Genomic DNA, 26,306 nt, shown 5'->3' with positions numbered 1-26,306 from the left:
TCAATATCCAAGCTCAGAACCAACATCAGCTATCCTAAAATGTTTGCATTTAGTGTCAGCTCCATCGCTGGTAACTCTTCCTCTAGGAGTGACTATAGTCATTTTCTGTTTGATTTTAATATAAGCACTGAATTATATTCAAGTGATAAGCACTGTAGCTTATACCCCCTATGAGGCTTGGATTGGATCATTTAGAATTTAAATAATAAGAACAGAACAAGCTGACATGACAATAAGGTCACACTTCAGCCTCTTCTGAGCCAATACACAATTTGCTCTCAGTGAAACAGCCGAATATAATCAAATTAAATACAATTCCTATTACAAAAGAAGAAAGACCAAGGCTGTTCCAATAAACCAATTCTCCTGCCTAGTTAAACTGCAAAAGCTTCAGGAAAGGTTTTGAAAGCATGACCCATCAGTTCTAATTTTTAAAACTTATCCTTTCAGTCAAGACTAGAAAAAGGCCCATTCCAACTTTTATCTTTACTACAAAGTGCTGTTATCTTGGCCTGATGTCAGGAGCTCTATCTCTCTTTCTGCTGACAAGCAGAGACGAGAAAGATAAGATTGGAAACGAATCTCACTTCTCTGAGTAAATAAATAATCAATACTCATCTAAATGTAAATGAGAAGGTAGCCCCCTCTGATAACAGCACTCTTATCAGAGAGCCAATTTTCTTCAGACATTTGGCCTCAACCAAATCACCATCATTCAGCCCCGGCCTAATGGCAAAAAATCGTAACTAAATTGAACCGATCACCAGAGATCAACTAAGTTCGGCCCTGGCCACTTCAGGTTCAAATGTTTGGGAATGCAATTTTGCCCCCATTAACTTTCAATAGCAATGAAGAACAGACTGGTCGAGGGGCCAGTGTAGGCAATAAACAAACCGCAGAAAGGGGGCTGGCCAGAGGATGAGCAGAAGTGGGTTTAAGTGTTCAAACAACATTGTAACTGGAGCAAACCCCAAAACTGTGAAGAAAGGCTGCTACCATGGGGTGGGAGATAGCATGCTTTCCTATTGTCAAAGGCTTGGTGGAAACTGAGAAGACATTTAAACTTTATTAAGCTTTATCAATGCAAAGGTAAATAAAGGGAAAAAAGATATTAAAAAGCTACAGAAGCTAAAAATAATCTAAAGGTTGGAATGATCAATTTCCTCCAACTAATTTGTATCTGACTTAGATCTGACCCAGCAGTGCTGCACTGACCTGATTTTACTGAAATAAGACACCGTCTACAAGACAAATCGCTTTAAAACCACTGCACTGGGGTTTCCATTTCTTTGCTGCAAGACTCAATTCACTGCTGATGAGAGTATTGAGGAAATTATGACCATTATTGATAGGGCAGCAAAACCACTTTCACACAGTCGTCTTCATGTCGACAGCAAGCTTGCACCGGACCATTAATGAAGGTGTCAGCTAGAACCAGAAATTAAAGACAAAGGCTGGGGAAGGACTAATTTTTAGAGCACGTTAAGGATACCGGACATACAGAAGCAGCAGCCATCCATCCTCTGAGGAGAAACAGAGCCTAAACAAGCTCCAGCTGAAGACAAGGCAACTCTGCCTCCAAACAGGGGAAAAAAAGTACTTCTTTTTTGCCTGGCCCTGGAGTTCTGAGAGCATAAGCTCTCAACATTATCGGCTTTAAATCTTTCCCAGACAAAGGAGGACATGTCTGGTGTGAGACAGAACTATTCAAAGTGTAACCATCTTGATAGATCTGTTTTTGCTTTTTTGTGATTAGCAGTAATCTTATACCAAAACGTGTACATGACTACTTGTATGTCCCAGCCAGAAAATTCATATGTATCCTGGCTCCTCTCGTACCTCTTCAGAGCAGTTCCTCAGAGCTAGGTGAGAGGCTGTCTGCCAGGGGACAATAAGATCCCCAAGTAGAACCAAAACTCACTGTTTAAGACAAAAACAAAGTGTAACCCCCCCGTTCTTGTTATGAGCATCTAATCCTAGAAGGTGGACACGGGGTGGTTAAAGTTTGGGTTTTGGAGTTTAAAAGACTTGGGTTAAAATCTCAGCTCTTTTCCAAACGCTCTGTGACACTGGGCAAATTAGTTGGTCTAAACCTTTGTGGAGTAACTGCAAAGATTACACAGAACACAATGCCTAGGGTGTAATAAGCACTCAGTAAATGTCAGCTGTTATACTGCTATGCAAATTTAAACAAAATCATCGATTTGCTCTTTTAGAGTATAACAGTGACTGACATTGAGGACTCTCCTGGCCCTTAACAAAGTCCTTTACCTGCATTAATTTTCTGAATCATAAAACTATGAGGCAGGCCATATTCTAAGCCCATTTTACAGATGAGGAAAACATGCAGAGTGGTTAAGCCATGTGTCCACAGTGAGTCCAGGCTTGTGCTCTTAACCACACCGCTATGCTGTGTTCCAGGAAGATCTTTCTACGATCTTCTTGAATTTGGGGTTAGAAAAAAAGAACTGTTGAGAGAATTTATCAGTTCAGAAAGGAGTGAAGACACTGGGTGGGAGACTAGGAGGAAGACAGAGTGGGCAGTGGGTCTCGAGGGGCTGAAACCGAGAGCCCCTCTGCCCTCATGCGGGCACCTATCTGCTGAGCACTTAAAGCGAGCACCATCTGCGTGCCCCTATTTTGCTGGGGGGAGGGGGCCTCTTTCCAAGTTAAATGATTTACAGAGTTACTGCCTCAATCCACAGTTCTGAAAGTGTGATTTCTTTAGGGTTTAACTATACCCATTTCTAGTCTTGTTACAACTTTTTTATTGCGATAGAAAACATTTACTGGAAATATGTTACTGCTATTACCAGGTCATAAAATAAAAAGAAAAATAGTTTATGTATTGCCATCATTTCCAATCATCAATCAGAAAGTGCCAAGAGGAGGAAAGGAAAGGGCGTGCAGCTGAGATTTTCTTCTTTGTGTAGGAGAAAATGCAAGAGCACCATAATTCTTCGGAACAAATTTCTTCTTGAACACCCAGCCTCGCAGAAGGCCTCCTGAGAGGGGTCGGGAGGCACACCTTTGGGCAGCTCCCTTCCTGTCTGCAGCCCTGTCCGACTCCCTGTCAGAATTAAGAAGAGCTCTTTCATTCCACCCTCTTCGAGGCGGTGTTCCTCTCAGTGCCCGGGGCAGGCTGTATTAGAAGCACTGATATCTATTTGTCATTGTCCTCCTCTGCCCCCTTGCCCCCAGTCAGGGCACTCTGAAGATGAGGGTGGGAGGGATTTTAAAAATCCAGCTCATGACTTCCAGTGGTTCAGTGGTTAAGACTCCATGCTTCCAATGCAGGGGATGCGGGTTTGATCCCTGGTTGGGAACTAAGATTCCACATGCCTCAAAGTGCAGCCAAAAGAAGGAAAAAAACAACAAAAAAATGAAAGCCCCATTTCTACTCCCGGAGCTCCAGCACAGCCAATGGGCTCTCTGTAGGTGCTCAGGGGTGGTGGTGGTTTCCTCTGTTAAACAGAACGACTGCAACAAGGCGGCATTTAAAACTGAACTACCCTGACCCCACAAGGGCTTCCCTGGTGGCTCAGTGGTAAAGAACCCGCCTGCCAGTGCAGGACATGCAGGTTCAGTCCCTGGGTTGGGAAGATCCCCTGGAGAAGGAAATGGCAACCCACTCCAGTATTCTTGCCTGGGAAACCCCATGGACAGAGAGGCCTGGTGGGCTAGAGTCCAAGGGGTCACTAACAGTCGGACCCGACTGAGTGATAACACACACACCAGTATTTTTGCCTGGGAAATCCCAAGGACAGAGGAGCCTGGTGTGCTCGCAAAAGAGGGGTCACAAAAGAGTTGGACATGACTGAGTGACTGAACAACAACAATGACCCAGGAAGGAATCTAGCCTAAGAAATATGACTCCAAGCACATGATGATGTGTGTTCAAAGATGTTCACTGTAGCACTGTCTTAATACTAAAAAGTGCACACAATTTAAATATTCTCTAGTAGGAAACTAGAAAGTAAATACAGTATATTTGTATACTGGGATGTTATAGAGCTGTTAAAAAAATTAAGCTTAAGTTAATAAGACATGGGAAGATTACTTTGATATAATATTAAATTTAAAAAGATACAGAAGGTATAGCACATGCTCCATTTTAATAAAGTAAAACCCCAGCTGCATATGTGCATTTACATGTGTGTGTGCATGCATGTTTGTTGATAACGCATACACATACAAACATAATCTGGAAGGCTGTGAGTCAAACTGTTCTCATGGTTATTCTGTTAGAATTACATCAGGTGTAGGGTGAGGCAGTAGCAAAGGCAAAGGCTTTTGCTTTCTTTACAGACTTCTATCTTGTTTGGCTTTTTCACAGAGGGCATATATTAGTAATACTACTGTCATTAAAAATCAAATTTTAAAAGATGAGGTCAAATAACCTTAGCGATGATTCCAGCAGGACCAGACTAGGGACTGAGGCCCCTGGAGCCTCCCTTCAGGTGATGTGGGCTCAGTGGCTGCTGGAGAGCCAGGAACTAAAATGGCACAGAGCCTGTTTAGCAGTTCCTGTGCTCCTAAGTCAAGCCATGCAGTGGGCCCCAGAGGCTTCCGGAGCGGCTCAAAGGAGCTGGGCAGCAAAGGTGAAGATGAATGAAACATCTGAGGCTGGCTGCTAGTGCCCAGAGACCATTCCCAAAGAGAGCCAATGACCACAGACCGAGGGTCACACTGCCCACCCCTCTGCCTGTCTTGTCCTCCTCATGGATTCTAGACAGTACTGTGGAAAACCAACAGGGATCCCATACTGTCTGTCTGGCCTATTCACCTCCTCCTGGGGCAGTCCTGATGCCTTCCTCAGCTCAGGCTTTGAGACGAGGCGGGATGTCAGGAGTCCATCCCTGCAGCGGGGGGTAGGGAGAAGGTCTGATCTGATTCCTGCTCTAGGCTCAACTCTGTGTGTGTGTGCGTGTGTGTGTCCCCGTCCAGGGGGTTCCCTGCAGCCGGGGGTAGGGAGAAGGTCTGATTTGATTCCTGCTCTAGGCTCAACTCTGTGTGTGTGTGTGTGTGTGTGTGTGTGTGTGTGTGTGTGTGTCCATCGAGGGTGTGTGTGTGTGTGTGTGTGTGTGTGTGTGTGTGTGTCCATCGAGGGGGTTCCCTGACCCCAACCCACTTGAGAGGGTATGGTATAATAGTTGTAAGCCAGACTGCTTGGGTTTGAATTTTCAGCTACACCACTTACTAGCTATGTGACCCTGAGCAATTTACTTAACATTTCTGTGCCTGACTTTCACATCTGTAAAAGGGGGATAATAACGGAACCCAGCTCTTAAGAGCTGTTCCAAGGATCCACTAAGTCACGTGCCTGGATGGCCGCTTCTGCTTTCCAAGCAGCACTCAAAGAGAGTGAGAGATGGGTGTTTCTAGCTCTCCAGAAGGGGCTGCAAACCTCTAGTCTGCCACACTGGTCTCATCTCCCTCTTCTCCACCTCCCACCTAATGACATAATAATCTAGAAATAGCCTCCAAAACTAGGCCGTTTCAACCCACTGTGCCTTCTGTCTGGAATGATCTCTACTTCACTCTTCTAGCACTCACGCTCTCCCCCTCAAGGAGTCAAAGCTCTGCCCAGGTGCCACTGCCTGACTTCTCTGTGAGGCTCATTCTAAAAAGATCTCTGGGTGGGCCTGTCTCTTGTACTTTCCACATATCCATTGGGTGGGGGAAGCACATTTCCATGGTCCTGCATTCCTAGGATGGCTGAGGTACCAGGATGGTTGTACTTGACGATGAACCTGAAGCTCAGCCGGCCTGCCCACCATCCAGACCATCTGACTTGAAGCTCCACCTCCATCAGACTCCAAATGTTCCCTTTGGTTGGAGACTCCCAGCAGTGCCCCAGACCTGAATGGGTTTCCTGGGCATGGATGGTGCTAGGGTGGATAAAGCTGAGCCACTTGGCTGCTTTGGATACTGGCTGGAGAACAGAAGACCACCATTGAGCCGGGCCAGTCCTACCTCCTAGTCAGTCTGTTCCCTCATCAGGTCCGTCTTCTCTAGCCACAGCAACTGTGTCCTAACATCAGAACGAGAAGAGGTAAGGCCTGGACAACCTAAAACTTCAGAACATGGAAAAGGCTGGAAGCCACTGGAGAGCAGCCTTCCACACACCAGCTTGGGCAGGGAGGGTGCTGCAGGGCCAGACACTTCGCCACCCTGAGAAGTCCTAGAGTCCATAATCTGTTCCCATCCAGCTGGTGTGGGTGTACTTCCCTTTGGAGAAAGGAGGCCAGATGTTACTTGTAAAAAAAAAAGAAATATTTTTTCTTCCTTCAAATCCAGATATCACTTGTTAGAGAGAATGGAAACCTTTCACACTGTCCCTTAGCGTCCAATTTTTCAACCCAATCTGTTTCTCTTAACTCAAGTCACTGTGACATTACCAAATTTTACATACAGTTATCTGTTGCTCTGTAAAGAAATACAGATGGTTTTGTGGAAATAAACAGTCATTTATTTTAAACAATTGTAAAATAGTTTATGGAAACCAGTGGGGTAATGCATTCAAATAAATGCCAAAACTGGCTGATGGGGAGCCAGGGTGCTAAATCACACTGCTGAGGAATTCAGCTGTGGGGAACAGATAGTAAATCCAGAGCGACAGAATTTCCCGTGATGGCAAAGGTTTCTGACATTCAGTCCAGTACTCAAAAACCACAGCAGTTCAAACCCATTTTCCTTAACACAGCCTTGACAGCCAGTGAAATTAGTGAATTTAGTCACAAGCACCTAAGAAGAAAAACAAAAGAAACAAACAAAAAGGAAACTTCATTTATCTGCAGCCTTTTCTGAACCATATAAAAGCAGGGACTCCAACCTGAGTCAATGGAGAGCAAGCTAAGGGCCAACTGTTCTCAATCATCAGACTTTGTTATGATACAGTGGAATCTGGGGCTTCACACTCAAATCTGCTTACACCAGAGACTGGCTTGGGTGAATAACACCCTCTCTGAACCCCAGTCTCCTCCTCTGTAACATGAGGGTAATAGTTGCACGTACCTGACAGGCTGTTGAGCAGACGGAGTGAAGCCCCTGGAGTGACGGTGTTCTGTAAAAACTGGTGCCCATGGCCCTGGTGGAAGGGGTTCTACCCCTGGGGGGGACAGCAGGCTGCAGGTCTTAGGTGTCTCCACCAACTCCCCCAAGGAAGCACCACTGACAGTGGATGGCACGGGCCTGCCTTTGTGGGAAGGGAGAGAACTCCAAGCACTTTTTTGCTTCTAATTTTATAGAACAATCAACTGTAAACTTATTAACCTTCCCTTCTTAAACCTTTTCCTTGTAACTGGGTTTCCAATGATGATACCATGAGCCTCCCAATGAATTTACTCAGTTGTTTGTTGAACATTTACTGAATTCCTACCACGTGCCATGCCCTGGGCTAGACATGATAGATGGAAAGGCGAGGAAGACTGATTCTGGCCTTTGAGGGTCTGGCACAGTGAACAAAGGCCCTCAAGTTTGGAATACTTCTCATTTAGCCGTCCTCCTTGTTGTTGACATTAGGTCAGCCCCAAGTTCCACAGACTATCCACTCACCAAGTCTTCCTGGCATGCTTATCACCCAGCCCAAAGAATGGTCTCTCAACCTGCCTCCAGTGACCCATTACCAGACCTCTTCATCAGAGGGTGCTTCCTGGAGTCAAACTCTGAAGTTTATCACTTCCATGCTTAAAATCCTTTCAGGGGTGGGATGAATTGGGAGATTGGGATTGACGTACACAAGCTATCATGTGTAAAGTAGCTAGCTAGTGGGAACCTGCTGTATAGCATAGGGAACTCAGCTCAGTGTTCTGTGATTACCTAGATGGGGAGGATGGGGGTGAGTGGGAGGGAGGTTGAAGAGGGTGAGGATATATGTATACACATAGCTGATTCACTTTGTTGTACATTAGAAACTGACACACTATTGTAAAGAAACTATTAATAAACCCCAATTTTAAAAAATTCTTTCACAAGCTCCCCACGGCCAACTCCTCAGCCTACTCTCCAAACCGTCTATCCATCTTACTTTCTTGTTCCTCTATGTTCTCTGTGATCCAGCCAAACACATCTCACTATTTGGTGCACATACTTCATGGTCTCCCACCTCCATGGCACTGCTGGGCCATTCCCTTCACCATGCTGCCTGCCCCTCCAGTCTGTCAACTCCCTCCCCACCCTTACGGTTAGCTCCCAAGTATAATGTGGGCTCTACAATGGGACAAGTAGTACCACTTCATACCTCTGGGCTCTGCTCCAGGCCAAGAGTTTTGCAATTCCAGGTCAAAGTGCAAAATCAAGACTTCCTTTCTTTTCATCTAGTGTTGGCCTTCCTGTCTCACTCAAGTAACTAACTGCTCTTGATCTCGGCCCAGCCCTGCCCAGGACCCTGCCCACAGGCCTGGTCCTACCAGGTTCTCAGTGTGCCTCTCTGAAAATCCTGCTTGTCTTGATGCTACCCACCTGCCAGGATTTCCTTGTTCATAAATTACACATTTAATTTATCTGAATTCAATCACACGTGCTTGACAAAAATGAGGGGAAAAAGACAGGGGAGACATGACCAAGACAACACCTGAAACTGTTTGGAAAATTCTACTTGCTGTGACCCAATGGGGAGTGAGTGTGAGGTAACAGTCTTATTTATCTTTGCAACTACGGGACTTGGTAAATGTGTGATGAGTGAGTAAATGACTTAATTGGGTAGATGGTGGTGTCTCAGTTTTCCAGTTCCCTTACAGTATGAGCCTCTTTCTGTGCCAAGTTTGACTTTAGTATTTAAATATATGTACTTTTAGTTTTCATCTGTTCTAATGCTAGAGAAAAAAGCTAGCTGTATTTCAAGTCAATGAAAAACCACAGAATACTGGCCTTTGACAGGAATTTTTCAGAATCTTTTTCCTAGAGGTCATTTTGATAGTAGGATTTTTGCTTACTTGTTGCCTCTGTGACTTAACCCTGTCAGGACAGGACCTGTACTGCTGTCCCTGGATGCTGCACATCATCTATTTCCTGGTCCAGGCTGCCTGTGGTTCCCCCTTAGTCATGGAGTCCTTGGGTATCGACCGCCCATTTACCCTGCTCACTGTTTTGGAGAGTCAGATCCTTCAGAGATGGGCTCCACCTGCCAATCCAGTTCTTCTCTGCCTGTCCACCTTCCTTCTAACCACCTCTGTACCAACTAGGGCTGTGCTTTAAGTCAGGACACAAGCCTTTGGTAAGTACTTTTCTTATTGCTAGTATCCTGTCTGGCTCCATAACACCCAAGTGGGCTCTTGCCTCAGTATCTTCCATTAGATGGGTAAGACCTTAATGGCAGGGGTCAAATGCCAGCTCCATCAAGCTTTAAGATCTTGGGACACACACACACACACACACACACACACACACACACACACGACTACACACACACACACAACTACTGCTCAGTCATAAAAAAAGATGAAATCCTGCCATTTGCAACAACATGAATGGGCTTTGAGGGTATCATGCTAAGTGAAATAAGTTGGCCAGAAAAAGACAAATACTGTACGATTTCACTCATATGTGGAACTTAAAAACAAACATAAAATAACAAAGTAAATGAACAAACCAAACAAAAACACATAGATACAGAGAACAGAATAGGAGCTACCAGAGGGGAAGAGGGGTGGAGAGGGCAAAACAGGTAAAGAGGATCAACTGTATGGTGATGAATGGAAACTAAATTTTTGGTGGTGAGCTTGCTGTACTGTACACAGAAGTAGAAATATAATGTACTCAAACTCATAAAATGTTATAAACCAATGTTACCTCGCTAAAAAAAAAAGACCTTGGGAAAATTACTCAAGGACTGTAAATACTGTTTCTTCATCTCTAAATTGGAGATAATGGTAATTACTAACTCACGAGGTTGTTTTACAGATTAAATGAAATAATAATGTATAGAAAGCACTGAGCCTGGCACATAGTAAGGGCTCAATAAATGGCAACTATTTATTTCTATATTAATACAATTTTGCACACTTTACCATGTTCAACTCTGAAGCCATCAAACGGGTAGGAAGCTGTTTTACTTTAAGCCGATTGTGACTTATAACCTAAGATGCTAAAATATGCTCCTGCTTGTGCTAAATACACGAAACAAAAAGGTAAAAGCAATGGAAAAAATGGCAGCAGAGGAGTCATGACCGCCAGCCATTTTCCTTTCTGGGAGGTTTCCCTTTTGTTAGATCTATTATCTGGGAGCTGGTTGCCCCGCTGGCTCTCCATTTGCCTTGCTAATAACAGTAAATCCAGCAGCTTCCGCGGCAGCTCCTGTCTCCTTCAGCTGACTCTCAGACCAATCAGCGTTTCTTCTCTGCTAATGTCAGATGTTCCCGGGAAGTCCCGCAGAAGACAAAATTTATGACAAAAGTTTCTCCAGCTTTTAACCCTTCTGCATATCCAGCCCCAGATGCAGAGTGCTCCAGAGGAATGCCAGGTCATTCCTACATGTGCAGGCCTATGTTCTCACTGATGCTGTGCTGCTCTGACAAGGGGCCTCAGACCCCTGGAAAAGCTCAAACGAGCAGCTGGGCAGACAGATGCGTACATTCTGGGCCATACCTAATGTGGACTATATTTGAGCTGGGTTCTTTAGCAGCTAGAGTCTCTACTGAACCAAGATTCGAAGCAGTCATACACATAAAAAAACATGTGCTATCACAAAATTCTGAGTATGACTGGGTCTCATAACAGTGAAACTGAAGGGAAGGGACAGGACTAACATTTACTGAGTAATAAAATAATAACAGCTAAGTGCTTGGTGTTTGATATGGATCTCTATCGAATTCTCTAAACAATGCCGTGAAGAAAATACTATTAATATTCTCATTTATAGATGAGGAAGGGCTTCCCAGGTGGCTCAGTGGGTAGAGAATCTGCCTGCAATGCAGGAGATGCAAGAGGTGTGGGGTTTGATACCTGGGTTGGGAAGATCTCCTGAATGAGGGAATTGCAAGCCACTCCAGTATTCTTGCCTGGACCATCTCATGGACAGAGGAGTCTGGAGGGTTACAGTCCATAGGGTTGCAAAGAGTCGGACATGACTGAAGTGACTGAGCACGCAAGCACACAGAAGAAAATGAAGCTCAAAGGAGCTAAGCAACTCACCGAACAGCTAAAAAGAGTTAACAGGAGCAGGAGTGGAACCAGGGAGATGTTTCTAGAACCCAGGGATTAAGCTTTGCAGTCAAGACTGCCAACAAGCAGCCTGTGATCTAGCTGTGACCTTATTTTATTGAAGATCAAACTAAGGCAAGGAACTCAAGAGTGGGAGAACAACGTGCCCACGGTCACCCAGCTCACAGTGGCAGGTGAGCTTAAAGCCAGTAAGGGAGGCCTGCTTCTGCTTGGCAACAGCCACACCCTGAAACCAATCCTCCCAAGGGCTGTGGAGGAGGAGAGCGTGCAGCTTCAGGCTTTGGGGAGACAGTGGGTGGCACTCCACAGTCTCTTTGGCACTTCCCTCTTTGGAGAGGGAACAACGGCTGGGAGGCCCCAGCTCACTGGCGAAGGCAGCCGGCGAGCAGCAGCCCTGCCAGGCCCTTACAGACCTTATCTTCCTGGCACAGAAGAAGGGTCTCATCACAGGGTCTTTATTGTGAGAATGTAACTGGGACAGCTACATTCTAGCTCAGTGGGCCTTTCTACGACCTCTTTGCCACCTCTGCACAGAAGTTAGATGACAGACTTAAAACAGATTTGTAGGTCCAGTAAACTCATTTTTGTCTCGATTTAAAAAAAGCAAAAGGGAAAAAACAGTCCAAATGAACATGTGACAGCTGTTTGGGACTCTAATGTTATGGAAAAGCAGCTGTTTTCATTTATATTTGAGGTATTAGTCACTCTTACAATGGGACAGAGTAACTCAGCTAATAGTTTGTGCTTTCACCTACAGAAAATACAGGTCACAGAGACAAGATGTTGGCAAAATCACAGTGTAAGTTACACTCATATAACGTTTTGGTCTTAAAAGGTTTGGAGATACAACTATTTAATAACGATGTTCTCATAGGAAACTGACATCCAACACAATGAAATGGACGGTGGCTTTTGGGAAACAGGAAATTTCCAAGTAGAGAAAGTCCACGTAAGAGACAGAAAGAGAAAGCTTTTTAAGCTCTAGAATTCGAAAGTAAGTCACCTTTTTCTTTACAAATTTTAAAAACTACTCTTACTCTTATCAAAGTAACCTATATCTACAGTTTTATAATTCTAATACTACAAGTCCTATAACAAAAAGCAGCTAATTCCCTGCCCACCCCTGAGTCTGTCCTTAGAGGCAGTTAGCTTAAATGTTTTTGGTTATTTCTTCTGGTACTCACTTTTATATTCCTTTTTAGCATTCCTATTCAGTTGTTTTAGACATTATTGTAAGTATCAGACAGTACCTCTTAATGGCTGCTAGGGAAGGTGAAGATTTACTGTGTGCTCTCTCTCCCTCCCCTCTTTGGAAGCGTGTTTGTTTTATTCTATTTTATTTTCCTGTGATACAGCGTGGGCAGTAGCCTCCTCCTCCCTACTTGAACATCAATACTTAAAATGACTTTCTGGTATACTCCTCTGGCTCCCGCAGGACTCATTAGAGATTCAAGTGAGTAGGGAAACCTGGGAAGCAACACTAATTTCAACTGATATGCTGTGTTTCATTTTTAGGATATTTACATTTTTCATTCGATGATCTGATTCTTGAAGGAAGTCTGACCTCCAACAGTCAAAGTGCACTGAGTCCATTCCTAAATAGGAAATGAGCAGCCTTGGGCCTGGGCTGGAGGGACAGCAGCAGCTGTGGGCTATAGACGGGCTCTCACTGCTTCTCCTTAGTTCATTCCACAACACGTGTTAGCCACCAACTGCGGGCCATCTATGGTGCTGCTCAGATCTGGTGCTGGTAAACCAAAAGGAACCCATTCCTCTGCATGAAGGGCCTCCATTTGACTCCAACGAAAGCTCACTGCCCCCATCCTAAACCCTATCCCAAAGGAAAGGATGGCTCTCATCCTTTGCCTTGGTAGGGACTCACCAACATCTGGCAAGATCAACATATTAGGAACTTACTGGGGAGAGGCCCGTGGCACCTCTGATGCTAGGCTGAGTGGCCGAGGGTCAGTGTTCTCTCTGGCAGTTCCAAGGCTGAGATATGGCCTGTGCCTCTAGATTCCCACTGTGGGCCTGAATGGGTCCCTCAGTGCTCATGAATTCACCCAGCCCCTGCTACCCTGTCGACTTCTTCCTGCACCAGGGAGTGGTGCTGGTAGCCAATGAGGAGGTGCATGGAAATGACCTACTGAAGTGGAAAGGCCAAGGTAATGCTCTATCTTGGGGGTGAGATGCACTTCCTTCAAATGACAAAACTGGGTCTCACAGAAGTCCTTTTTGTCAGAAAGTGGGCAGACTAAAGGCTGGAAGAGAGACTCTCCATCAGAGGCATCTTGTTGGCTTGCTTACTTTTTATTGGCCGTCTCCCCAAAGGGATGAGAGCTCTTGAGGAAGAGGCCTGGTCATCCTTCTCCACTGCCAGCAATGCAGCAGAGATTCCATCAACATTTACTGAGTGATGGGTCTGTGCTTGAGGGGTCTGAAGGACCCTTGGGATTTTCCAGACTTAAGTCACACTCTGTCTTAACTTCATCCTAATTCACACTGTTCTATTAAACACAGTGTGCTAAGAACAAAGGGTGGGGGAAGCTGGGGTTATGGTTTGATATTTCTATAATTATGTGGTGACAGTTTAAGAGAAGATTGAGGAGTTCCAACAGACCACCTCGTATCTCTTGCAGCACTTGGGTTTTAATCATATCTCACTGTCTTTCTGTTTGAAAAATTGGTTCGCTGGCACAGTGGAGTCTATGCAACTTGCCCACTGGCCTGCTGTGATCAGGAGCTAGGGAGAAGTAGGTGCCAACATGTCCTCCCCAGACCTGTTTCCCAGTGCCACTCCTGATGTCTTTCTCCTGATTTTAAGTCATCTTTGTCTCTGGGCATTATTGTCACTGTAAGGTATAGCAGAAAAAGGAATACCCTCACTAAAGACCATTTTTCTGAAAATATTTAGAGCTGTTGCAGAAAGCCTCGTATTTGTGACTTTACTCAAAAAGGAAAAGCTCGTTATGGAAAGTAGTTACTGAAACTGTGAACACTGCCTATTAAACTGCTTATGGGGATAGACCAGCTCCATGGTCAGGCCTCAGAAAGTTGTGAGGAAGGAGTAGGTGTCTCAGGTCCCTGGGCTGGTCTTGGAGAAGTCTTCTGTGGAGGGGCAACTGTTCTAAAGTGATGGTTTTTTAGGTGTCTAAACCCAGTCTTGGTAGAGGAAGAGTTTTCCTTGCAGCTCCTAACAGGATAAACACACTAACAGCCTGCCCGAAGACAGAGGGCTTTCAGCAGAAGCAAGGGGGCTTTCTACTTCCTCTGGGGGAGATCAAGACTCTTGGTGGGGAAAATTAAGGGGCAGAGGCAGCACCCCAAGCCTCTCTGTCTGTAGTCATTCACTCAAAAATCATACTGGTATTTAATTCTGTTTCCTCTTCTAAATGTTTTCTGAGAAGAAGCAATAGCCTTTGCGAGCTACTGTTAATACAGGGGCTTTTAAAAGTTGCTTGTAAACATGTTTGGTACAGGCAATGATGGTTTGTTCACTTTGTCTCTAGAATCTTTGTTGAAGTAAATTAAATTTGCTGATATAAGCTATATGACAAATGAGCCCCGATCATTAAGCCACCCCTATATATATGGTTTGGGTTTTGTTAGTCAAAAACAATTAGAGTTGACGCTCTGGGTCAAGTTTTCTCCTTGTTCCATGTAAAGGGTGCTTCCGGCAGATCCACACCCAAACAAATTCAAAGACTGGTTCTTTCACAGGGTACAAGCTCTCTATAGACTTAATTCACTGGAAAAACAAAAAGCACAGGCAAAGGCCAAGTCCTATGGGTAGGAAAGAAATCACAACCTAAAAAGCCAGGTTCTATAGTATGCTGAGTGTGGCTGTGACCATGGGGATAAACGCAGTGACACTCACTGAATGCATTCTACAGATTGAGTGCTTTACATGCTTTTAGTCAAAACAACAATACCTGTAAGGTAGACAGGACTGCCCCTACTGACAGAGGAGATAACTGAGGTAGAAAGGTTTGACTTGCCTACCTTCACAGCTGGTGTTAAAGGTACAGCGGGGTTGGGGACTTGGCTGGGCTGGTTCCACAGCCTACGCCCCTTCCACGAACCATGCTGTCACATCAGCTGAAGCTGGGAGGAAAGCGCCCTGCCCCCACTGAGCCGGGGACCCTGTCGCCTCTGCCAGGGGAGGAGGGACAGCACCGTGGTTGGGAGCCTGAACTTGGATTCAAGCCCCGGCTCCCAGCTTACCTGTGACCTAGGACCAGTCCTGCAGCCTCTCTGAGCTTTAGCTTTCTTATTTATAAAACAAAAATAACAACCAACTCAAATAGTTGTTTTAAGATTGTTGAAATGATCTTTTTAAAAAGTGGTAGACTGCCTGGCAAAGTCTGAACATTTGATGAGTGGTAGAAATTCTTATTACATTCATAACTCCACATGCTACTTAAAACTAGAGGTCAACGGAAGAAACTGTGATCTCAAAGGTATCATTTAACATGTGAAGTAATGAAAGATAAAGCATCCTACAAAAAGAATATTAGTGTTTTCTATGCCATGAGGATGTACATTTGTAAGTTCAGAAATTTATGTCAATATGAGCAGAATTTAAATCATATATTTTTACATTTTAATGAGTTCTTTCCTATTATCTTATGAACATTTTTTAAAACCACAAAAAATTAAAAGAAAAGTACACTGAAAATCCATGTAACCACCACCTAGATCCTACAATTAACACCTTACTGTACTGGCTTTATTATATATCTATCCCTCAGTCCATCTTTTTTTAAAAGTGTATTTCAAAGTAAGGAACAGATGTCAGTACAGTCACGCCTGAGTACTTCAGTGTGATTAACAGTAACTGGTTTTCAACATTTAAGAATCTTTTAAATATTTTGGTAAAATTTACGTACAATGAAACACATATATTGTACAAGTACTATTTGATAGTTTTGGCAAATGCATACACCTGTGTGACACCAGCTCCTGTCAATACCTTTACTCCAGAAAGTTCCCTCATCTGCATTGCATTTTAAGTGTTCTCGAGAAACTGTGGTACAGGAAAAAAATGGGCTCAAGAATTAAGGGGTCTAGGTTCATATCTCATCTACTTTACTCATTAGTAACACACGAGTATGCACACATAAACATACACAATATGCATGCACACAGCTTCAGCTTTCTCGATCACAGCAAGGAGATAATGCCCATCTCACAAGACTTCTGTAAAGGTTAAATACAAAAATATCAGAATACAGTAACTGTTCAGTAAGTGTAAACAAAGGTTACTTTCTCTTCACCCCCTCTTTCCTGCTCCCCCAGTTTATGAGGATGTTATCTTCAAAAAGAAAACAGTAAGGACAAAAAAAAAAGCCCACAGTTAAATGAGAGATGAGGGAAAAAGGCATCTCTCTGCATAGGCAGTCCTCTCCCAATTTATCCACTCTGACTTCAGCTAATTAAACATCTGTCTCAACGATTTCCTCAGCAAATTAGTCATCCCCACTTTGTGACACTGATTGTTGGTTGCAGCCTTTTCCTCACTTGCCACCATTCCCAGAAACTTCTAGGAGTTTACTCACCAGGCACATGGCAAGGAATGATGCAGGGTCCCCATTAACCCCCTGCAGTTGCCCTTGGTGCTGGTGCTGTTCATAAAGCTGCCAGACGCGTCCTGCAACATGCCTCCCCAAATTACACCTCTTAAGGGGTGACAGCTTTTTTGTCTACATTTCCGATTTCCAGTATAATGCATTTTCTAAGCACTGTATATCATGTACCAAACTAAAACTATGTAACCAAAAATCTTTTTTAAACTAGGTTTGATAACAAAGCAAGCAGGTAACAAAAAAAAGTATCAAATAAGGTGAAATGCAGTCTTGTGAATTACCAGCTAGTTCTCTCTAAACACAGGAAAAAAAAAAAAAAGATTTGGTGGTGAACAAATGGCCAGGAGGCAACAAGCAAAATGGCCTGGCCTGGATGCATGCCTTTCTCTACATATTGGGGTGTGTGTGTGTGTGCGTGTGCACACCTGTGTGGGCAAGAAAGAGGTAGGTGGGGTGGGAAGAATTGTATCTAAACTATGGGGGCATTTCTTAACAATAGTTTTCTGAAATTAGACTTCCTCTCAATCCTTCTTCCCACTAAAACAGTTAACTGACGTAAGAACTATCTTTTAGAAGATAAGTGACTAATAAAAACTTTAGAAATGCTTCATTATGTTAGAAATCTAGAAATGGAAATTAAATACCTATTAACTGCCAACCATCAGTTTGGCAAAGTTCAAGACTGACGACATTCAGTGCTGGAAGAAGGTGAGGAAAGAGGTGCTCGCACATAACTCTCGGAGTGTCAAGAACGGGTAGATACTTTGAGGGGAAGTTTGTTTTTCTCAACATTTTAAATAAACAAACCTCTGACAAACAATCCCATATTTAAAACCTAGCAAAAATGTGCAATGAATATTCCTACAAGATTGCTCACTGCATGTTTTTTTAATACTTAAAATTTGGAAATAATCGAAATATCCATCAATAGAGAGTTAAGTTAAATGAATTTAACTAAAAAGATAAAAATGCAGTGGTCACTCTAACACAGAAGAATGCTTATGACACAATACTGAGTTAAAAAAGAAAAAAGCAAAATCATACCTGTTACAGGGTGTTATTTTTAAATGACATGGGTACATTTTTCATGAGTTCGTTTAACAAACGTTTTTTGGGTGTCCTCTATTTGACAGGCATTCTGCTAGATGTTGGGTATTCAGTGATTTAAAGAAAAACATAAAACAGGGTCCTGCCCACATGAAACTTACAGCCTATATGTATACCTGCATGTGAAGTGAATAAAAAACCAAATGGTTCACAACAAAGAAACACTCACTGTTTACTTCATACACCTCCAAAAAGTCTGAATTTTGTTTTCAACCAGTATTTAATTTTATTAAAAAAGAAAAAAGAAAAAAAGACCACAATCTTTAAAAGCCTATCTTCTGCTACCACCTTGTTTAAATATTAAGCCAGGAGACCTAGTGGCAGCTCCAAGCTTTTTCAATTCTCCCTAAACTGTGCATTCAGCTTGAATAAAAGAAATGAGACTTTACCGTGGTGTCCACCCCTCTGCCTCGTGAACTGAGCACCACCCACTGTCTCCATGCTCGGTGCCTGTTGGACCGAGTCCTCTAGAGCCTCCTGTTTCATGTCCTCAAATCCATTTTTATACCATAGCACGTTTTCTAAAAGAAATTCTGACTATATTGCTCTCCTTCCAATGATTCACCTCTGCCATCATAATAAAATTCAAATTCAGCACAGTTTACAAACATGATCTGGTCCCATCACCCCCACCCTCCCAGCTCCTCCTACTCCATCACTTTACTGTACTGAGCCACCTGCGGTTTCCAGAAGGCACGAAGTGCTCTTACTTTGTTCTTTCTGCTGAAGAGCTCTTTCTCATCCCTCCTCACCTGGCCAGTTTCTACTCACCTTCCGGTTTCAGCTGGAGTATTTGCTTAGGATAGTCCTCCCTGACTCCTTGAAACTGGACCAGGGCTTCCCTGACACTGTGTGCACCCAGGTCCTATGTCTGTTTCCACTCAGCACTTGCCTGGCATTGGGAATGCCTGGTTCTTGCCCCAACTAGACAGTAAGCGACTTGAGGGTAAGGATCAGTTCTTGGCTTCTGTGAAATCCCTGGTGCCTACACAGTGCCTTCGGCATAACTGCCCCCCAGTAATCAATGGACTTCTGGTTTTGAGCCGAAGTAGGAGCCTGCCCTGATAGGCTCTGGCCCTGCCTAGCAGCTTATCCTCTGCCTATCCCTACTCGAGAAATTTGGAATATTGTGACTACACCTCAGAATATCCCTGCCTGGCATGTTTTTCTCACTTACCTATCTGGCAAAGTCCTAGTTAATCTTCAAAAAAAAGTTGTCAAATTACTTACTCCAGAGCATCTTCTCTCAGTTCCCTGCCTCACCCAGTAATTTTTAAGCACTCTCTTATCCGTGCTGCTTTAGTAGCTCATGTACCATATTTTAGTGCCTCTTTTTTGAGTCTGTTTCTTCATCAGGTTTTCCACCTGATTTCTCATACGGTGGCTGGAATGGAGCAGGCAGCACTGGATGATGATTACTGCACTAAGCAGGGTATCTCAGAGCCACCCGGAGCTTTCGGGCACACGAAGCCTTCTGTACGGTGCCCCTGATTCATCCTCTCAGGATGTTACAGCTCAGGAAAGGACAGCTCAGAGAGGTAAGTACATGATGACACATTCGGTTTTCTTACTCTAAAATACATTTTAAAACATTTTAAAAATCAGGATACAGCTTACAATCCATATGTACATTTAATATCGTAGTATTTCTTTCTTTCTTCTTTCCTGAAGTGCTATTATTAAATTAGTGGGGTTTCAGAATTAGTCCCTAGTGGGTCCCGGGAAAGGTCCCTGACTCCAGAATGCATGCGCCCCCTCTGCTCTCACGGAGCTTCTTGGGAGTCTTTGTGTTTTCTCTTCCATTTTTTTTTCCCCCTTTAATCTAATCCATGCCGGTGACTGCCCCAGATGGAGTGAATGAATAGATTTTGTGATGGAAAAGGAACTTCTGAAAGATTAGCAACTAGTAGGAAGAATAAATGCTGGTCAAACGTAGTTTTGGCTAATGATACATTTCAAGTTTTTCTGATGTGGCGGCTACGAGAGCTCATAACACCCTTCTAAAATAATTGGGTCTCTAAAGTAGTTCCAAAAGATTTTTGCTTGACATAAATTCTCTAAATTTCCAGGCTTTCTGGATAAAACAGTCGGCTGCAATGCCATCTTTAACGTGCTCTGCGCTATACTCAAGAAGATCCATTAGGAGCCGCAGAGCACTCCAGACACGGGGAGGCTCAGGTGAGATGAAGCCACAAGATAAAGCAGCAGAGAAAGGAGGCAGGGGAAATATTTAACTCCAAGCTCCTTGCAGGGGCAACTTCTGACTTGTAAGCATCTTGGCAGTCTGCATTTACTGTATCATTTTCCTATTGAGTCACTGGATACCCAGCATCAGGTCTTTATTTCTTATCCAGCTCCCACACATGAGTGACATCTGCATGATTCCTTACTCTTTCATGAGGAGTTTTCTGCAGAAAGTACTGCCTTTTTGACAAAGAACATTTAAACAGTCCTATTTACCTTTTCCTTCTCCTTTTTAAAAAGAGGATTATTTGCTACAGCATAAGGAAAGTACATGTCTGTGTTTCTGGCTGGCAAACTACTTTCACAGAAGGAAGGTGACTGGGTTTTTCTACATGAGAAGCAGGACTCTGTTCAGTTTTACAGCCAGAAGATTCTTTAGCTTAGTAGAGTGTTAAAAACCCTACTCCATCTAAAACATATGGGCTTCCCTTTTCCACAGGGCAGCTCAGGACAGGTGTATGTTGCTTTAAGAAAGCTAGACATAAAACATTAAAACTGACACCAATACAGATAAACTGTGCAATTACAAAAAGAATTCCTGGCTTTATATCCAGATTCACCACAGGGTTCCTTTAAATGCTGCACTTCCCTGGTGCATTTAGATCTTAGACTCAATGAACATTTCTGTTTACAGAATTTTAAATTTGTTCTCCCATTAGGGTTCTAATAAGCAACATGGTGTAATAAAAAGAGTACGGGCTTTGAGGTCAAAAAAGTCTGGGCTCCAGTTTAAGATTCTGTCATTTGCTTACTGGGGAAATTTGGGTAACTTTAACTTCTCTTAGAACTGAGAAAAGAGGGGCTGAGAGAGGAAAGTGTATGATTACACATATAGATATCATAATTACACATATAGCTATTACATATTACACATATAGCTATCAATAGTTCCTTATTTCTAAGATGCACATTTCCTCCTACTTTTTTTTTTATCATTTTTAAAGTCTCATCTATAAAATAGGCACAATAAGATCTCCCGTCTAGGGGTGTTGTACAGATTAAACGAGATGCTGTCTGTAAGTACACAAAGGCGCTCAATAAATCAGCTCTAACCCCGCTAGAGTAGATCTTGGGGAAGGACCAGTTTCTCCCTGACACACAAATCCCCTTAAAACATTCTTAATAGTAGTATTGTATATAACTGTCTAGGCCTATCTGGCCTGAAAGTAAGGCCTCTCATGTGAGGTTGCAGGGAGAGAGTCAGAGACTGACCCAGGTGTTGCCAGTCTATTCCAACCCGTCTGTATTAGGTTACAGGCTGTGAGTCCCCACCTTGGCTTCCCGGGCTCTGGGCCTGATCTGTGCTTCTCTGTCATACTGTAACCATCAACTATGTACTGCTTTCCAATTCTTTCCTCTGTATGTCCCATTACCTCTTTGGGCCTCAGTGTATTTCACAGTGGTTAGAAGTTTGGATTTTATTCAGACTGCAACTGGAAGTCACTGAAGGGCTTGGAGCAGATACGATCTAATTTATATTTTTAAAAAACCTCTCTGTCTGCTGCTTTGTAGGCATGAGACTGGAGGGGCCAAGAGCAGAGGCAGGAAAAAGCAGCCAAGGGGCTGGTTCAACTGTCCAGGTGAGGTCACTGTGATCTGGACTCATTCAATGAAGATGGAAAAGACTGAATTTAGGATATATTCTGGAGGTAAAAAAAAAAAAAAAGGAGAGACTTGCTTATGTTTAAGATGATGTATGAAGTGAGCATAGGGAAGAATTCAATGATCATTTTCACTACAATTTTTTTGAGGAGAGCAGAAAGTTAACTAACTGCAAAGTAAACGGAAATGTTCTTTTTATGTTAAAGCAGTATGCTTTTAACAGCCAAGGCTTTGAAAGATACTGCCCTTCTCCAACTCGTCACCGCTTCAATGTGAAGGTCACAATTCAATGTCAATTTCTCTGAGAGGAACTTCCTGACCATCCTAGGAAAAGCAGTGAGCACCTCTGCATCTCAGCTTCTAGCTCTCAGCCCCTTCCGTCTACTCTCCCTTAAGCTCCTCTTCAGCAAGGGCCTTCACCCTGGTCTGCTTCACCACTGTCTCCCTGCCCCCAGGACAGGTCCGACCCAGGAGAGGACATGAGGAGTAAATGTACACACAGCTACAAATACAGTACGGATATTTACATCTTACATGAATTTTTAAGATAAAACTGGAGAATCCAATGATGTCATCACTGGCTGTCCCTCAGATCAGAACCCCACACACCCTGTGGGAGATGTTCACTCCCTTCTCTGCTCCTTGCAGTACTTTAGGAATAGTGCTTGAGAAGTCCTAGACTAGACTATCCCCTTGGTGACATTCTAGGGGTCTAGTGAAAACACAGTAAGTTAGCAAGCAACAATGTGGTCTGTGACTCCAAATGGAGAAGTTAAGAGGGAGTTCACTTGACAAAGCTAACATTTCTCTCTCAAATTCTAGGTGAAATTTTGTATGAGAAAAGCAGCAATAAGTGTCATAAGTCTTATTAACAATATTATAAGAACTTTTCAAAAAGGATCTTCAGACTAATAAAAAATTGTCTTTCACATTAAAAGGCAAGAATGGACAGGGAGGAAGGAAAAAAGTTAATATGCTTCTGGTTCAATATTTCAGCAAATGATAAAGAAGAACACCTCCGAACAGAGCCAGAAAACTATTCTGCTTAGAAAAACCTACTTCAAAGCCTTCTCTGTGTAGATCCAGAGATACTTATATTTCTGCATCAATGTTAAAACTGAATTTGTATCTACCTCCATTTCTCAACTGCCTCTGTCATACCCAACATTATACTTTAGGAGGCTGGTAATAATATTTTAAACAACAACAAAATACTAAGAAGCTCATTACTGATTTTGAGGATGAACCTGATAAAAGGAGAACCTGATGAACTAAAGCCTTTACTCAATAAATAACAGGTCTGTATTTTTTCTTGATTAAATAAAGGGATCTGACAGGCTATTCTTCATTATGTCAAAACCATACCCACCCAACCTAAAGTTAGTAAAGAAGTTTCTGCTAATTCTTCTAAAACCACATTATTCATTTACAATTTTCTTAAACAGCGGGGATTTTTCTGCCAATGCAAGTAGATTCCAAATGTCAAGTAGGTCAGTAATAAAATGAAAAGCCAGAGAGAGAATCTAAAAGAGACATTTAAAAATGGGCTTAAAAAATGAGCCTTAGCAGAGAACTGACTGGAACACACTGTGAAAAGATTACTATAAGTTCCGTATATGAATATTAATAGCAAAACCCTGCAGTGTTCATAAATAGTTATGACTTGATGAAATAATTACAAATAATGCAAGTCAAAATTTTAGATCAGTTACAAGTGTCTGTAATGATATTCTATCCGTAAAAAGCAAAAATATTTTCTAATAAAACCCTAAAGGTTTCCATTGACAAAGCTATTTACCTAAACAAAGAAGAATTCTTTTGCTCAAATATCTACCATCTTCTGATTTTCCATAAATGAAAATTGGTGAGGGAATGCCAGAGGGAAGGGCAACAGAGTGTTTAAACACTAGGATGGTCATTAAGCCCACAGCCTGATTTAATAAAGAAATAGTTTAAGTTCTCAATTTTTTATCATTAAACAGAGAGTTGTAAGGTCAGTTGGAAAAAACAGATGACAGATGTTAAAGGTCTGTGAGGAAGCAGCTAAAGTTCACTGTCAGCCCAGCAAAGGAATTCTGAAATCCTGGTCTAGTACAACTAACCACTAATGCACAAATAGTGTGAGAACTCTTTTCCCCACATGGAACATGTTGTCTAATCTTAAGTGGTATTTCTCCCTTCTCACTTAAGTTAAATAAGAGTAGCAGAGACAAATGTTGTTCTGCGCTCAATCCGGTGAAAGCTGTTTGAAGAGAGGGCTGAGCCAGACACCAGGCAGGGCAGGCACCTTCTTGCAAAGACTGAGCAGGTCCCTGTGGGAGAGGCTTAGGAAGGGCAGAATGAGGGTCTCTAACCTGGCATCTCCTGCCACCAAGTTCATGACTAAGTTCAGGTGTCAGAATGGGTAAGTAACAAGTATTTCATAGCCAACTCTGAGCACTAACCGACTTTTTTTTTTTAAGTAAATGTACTTGTGTTTCTCTCTATAACAGGAGGATTTTCCTCTTCATTAATCACCCTCCAAAACAAGTCCACCCCACAATACAAAGTTCAAAGACACAGAACATACCCTGCCTTTATCGAGCTAACCTAAAATAAACATCCAGTTTCCAAACTGGAGATCCTTCTATTTCCTGAGACCAGACTTAACAAAGCAACAGAAAGAGCTTCTTATTTTTAAAAGCCTTTTGGATCAAGAAAATGGACAGTAATTTATGTAAATTCATCAATCTCAATTGACTTCTCTAGTATGAAAAGGAATAAATAATGCAGATCACTGTTCTTCAGACAAGTCCAAACTCTTCACCAGTGATACGGCAAAGATTCTGATGGAAACGGCAGGGATGTGTGCACAAAGGTGAACATAAATAAATGTGTGTATGATAACCATGGTTGCTGGAGATGGACACAGATAAATAGGTTTGGAATTCGACAGGGACAGCTAGAGACAGAGGGAAAGACACTGGTTCAGCTTATGGCAGCAAGTTCATGAGCTTTCATGATCTAAAAAATCTGCAACAGCAGAATTTCTATTAAGAAGGTGAAAAAAGTTAGTTCTACCTCCTCGTGGGTGATTCAGAATAAAGCTATCTTAGAATATAATAAATATGTCATAAACTAGTATACAAAAAATTTAGGAACAAAAACAAGAGGAAAAGACCAGGATCCTAAAGGTAGATGAATGCTCATTTAACATTTTAAAATAACTGAAGCTGTTTAAATGCTATTAGGTTGGCACCTAGAACCCCCCAAATATCTACTTTCCCCTGGGAAGGAGAGGCTATGCCTCTTCAATCATCTCTTAAATGCAGAGAGGTTTGACCCCCATGCAATGGATAAAAGTCACCCAAAAAATGAACAAAAGAGGTGTTTGGAAAAACCAGAACACCATTCATCCCAGCTAACGACTTGTTCATTATGAGTGATGATGGATAAAGACTTCTCATGCTGAGATGAAATCAAGATTTATATGCATTGTTTCCTCTCCCAACTTGTGGGAAGATCATCATCATTTAATTCTATCTCTGCGGCCAGTGATGGGCATCCAGAGAGCTGGTTATCAAACGGCGCAGTCAGCTGGCAAAAGCCGAAACGTGCAGTTGGCACATCTGGACGGAGCCGCCACAGCCGAGGGTGAACAATGACTCCTGGCAAGCATCCAAATTGCTTGCAGACGCTAGCAGGTCTCATCTACAACCGCCCCTACCAGCATCTCTCTCTCTCTCTCTTTTTTATGAGAATCAGATTTTCATTGCTCCATTCAATTGCTCTCCTCTGCCATTTTTTACAGCTCTTATCGTTCCCCTGGAATATGGCCTTGAGACAGCTCATCCGTGTCCTTCACTGTGTTATCTCTTCTAACTTTTATTAAAACTTCAGCTTTCATCTGAAGATAGCTAATTAAATCTGGAACAGATTATATTCCTCCCCTTAAAAGGAACGCATAACTATTTTCTTCAACCTGAGCCATGCTTTTTTGCCCTTTCTGAAGCATAAGCCAAAGGTGTTTAAGAAGTCTCATTTGTTTACAAAGCTCAGATATTTGACATGTCACAGATAGGCAGATTTATATTCAAGTTGGCTATGGTATGATAGATCTTTGAGCTATTTCTCAATACTGGGAATATTTTCTTTTCTTGTACCTTTTAAATATTACAGCTAATACCACGAGCTTATTTTCTGTATAAAGTTGGGTAATGAGGAATTAGTGATTAACAGCTACTTGTGTGTGAGTGATTTCTTTAAAAAAAGTTTTTTTTTTTTTCCACAGTTGCCCTCATTTGGTAAAAATGAAAAAATGTTTTATTCCATACCCCAAACACTAGCAACCAGAAGTTTCCCCCATGGAAAATTACGTGAAAACATGAAATTAAAAGCAGTTTTTCGACACAGCTTTTCACCAACCAACAGTTAGCTCAAGTAGCTTTGTCTTAATCTATCACAAATTAATGAAGAAGCTTCCATAAGCGACATGAACAGAATCTTCTCACATATGCCACTGACCCAACCCCTTCCTTGGGCCCAGGGGGAGCTTAAAAATCACTTTCTGCTGTACATTTGCTAACTGAACCTAGCAATGATATCTGAACCAATCCAGCCAGCCAT

The 26,306-nt window shown here is 42.7% G+C and overlaps 1 protein-coding gene across 37 annotated transcripts in view; it reads right to left on the bottom strand.

Moving 5' to 3' along the window:
* Positions 1-26,306, bottom strand: part of MAPKAP1 (MAPK associated protein 1) — a 233,532-nt gene that overhangs the window by 64,522 nt on the left and 142,704 nt on the right. For 4 of the 37 annotated variants that reach the window (XM_081588565.1, XM_081588566.1, XM_081588563.1 and 1 more), the window contains one exon: positions 6,450-6,747. The exons of the other annotated variants lie outside the window; for them this stretch is intronic. In XM_081588565.1, coding sequence (XP_081444691.1) covers positions 6,734-6,747 — 14 coding nt within the window. In that variant the 3' untranslated portion in view covers positions 6,450-6,733. Of the gene's footprint in view, positions 1-6,449; positions 6,748-26,306 lie in introns of those variants that run through there. 37 annotated transcript variants of the gene reach the window in all.

The sequence above is a fragment of the Giraffa tippelskirchi genome, chromosome 4, assembly GCF_054371585.1.
Source record: "Giraffa tippelskirchi isolate mGirTip1 chromosome 4, T2T-mGirTip1v1.2.pri, whole genome shotgun sequence".
Classification (NCBI taxonomy): Eukaryota; Metazoa; Chordata; class Mammalia; order Artiodactyla; family Giraffidae; genus Giraffa; species Giraffa tippelskirchi.
This window is presented reverse-complemented; position numbering and strand designations above follow the sequence as displayed.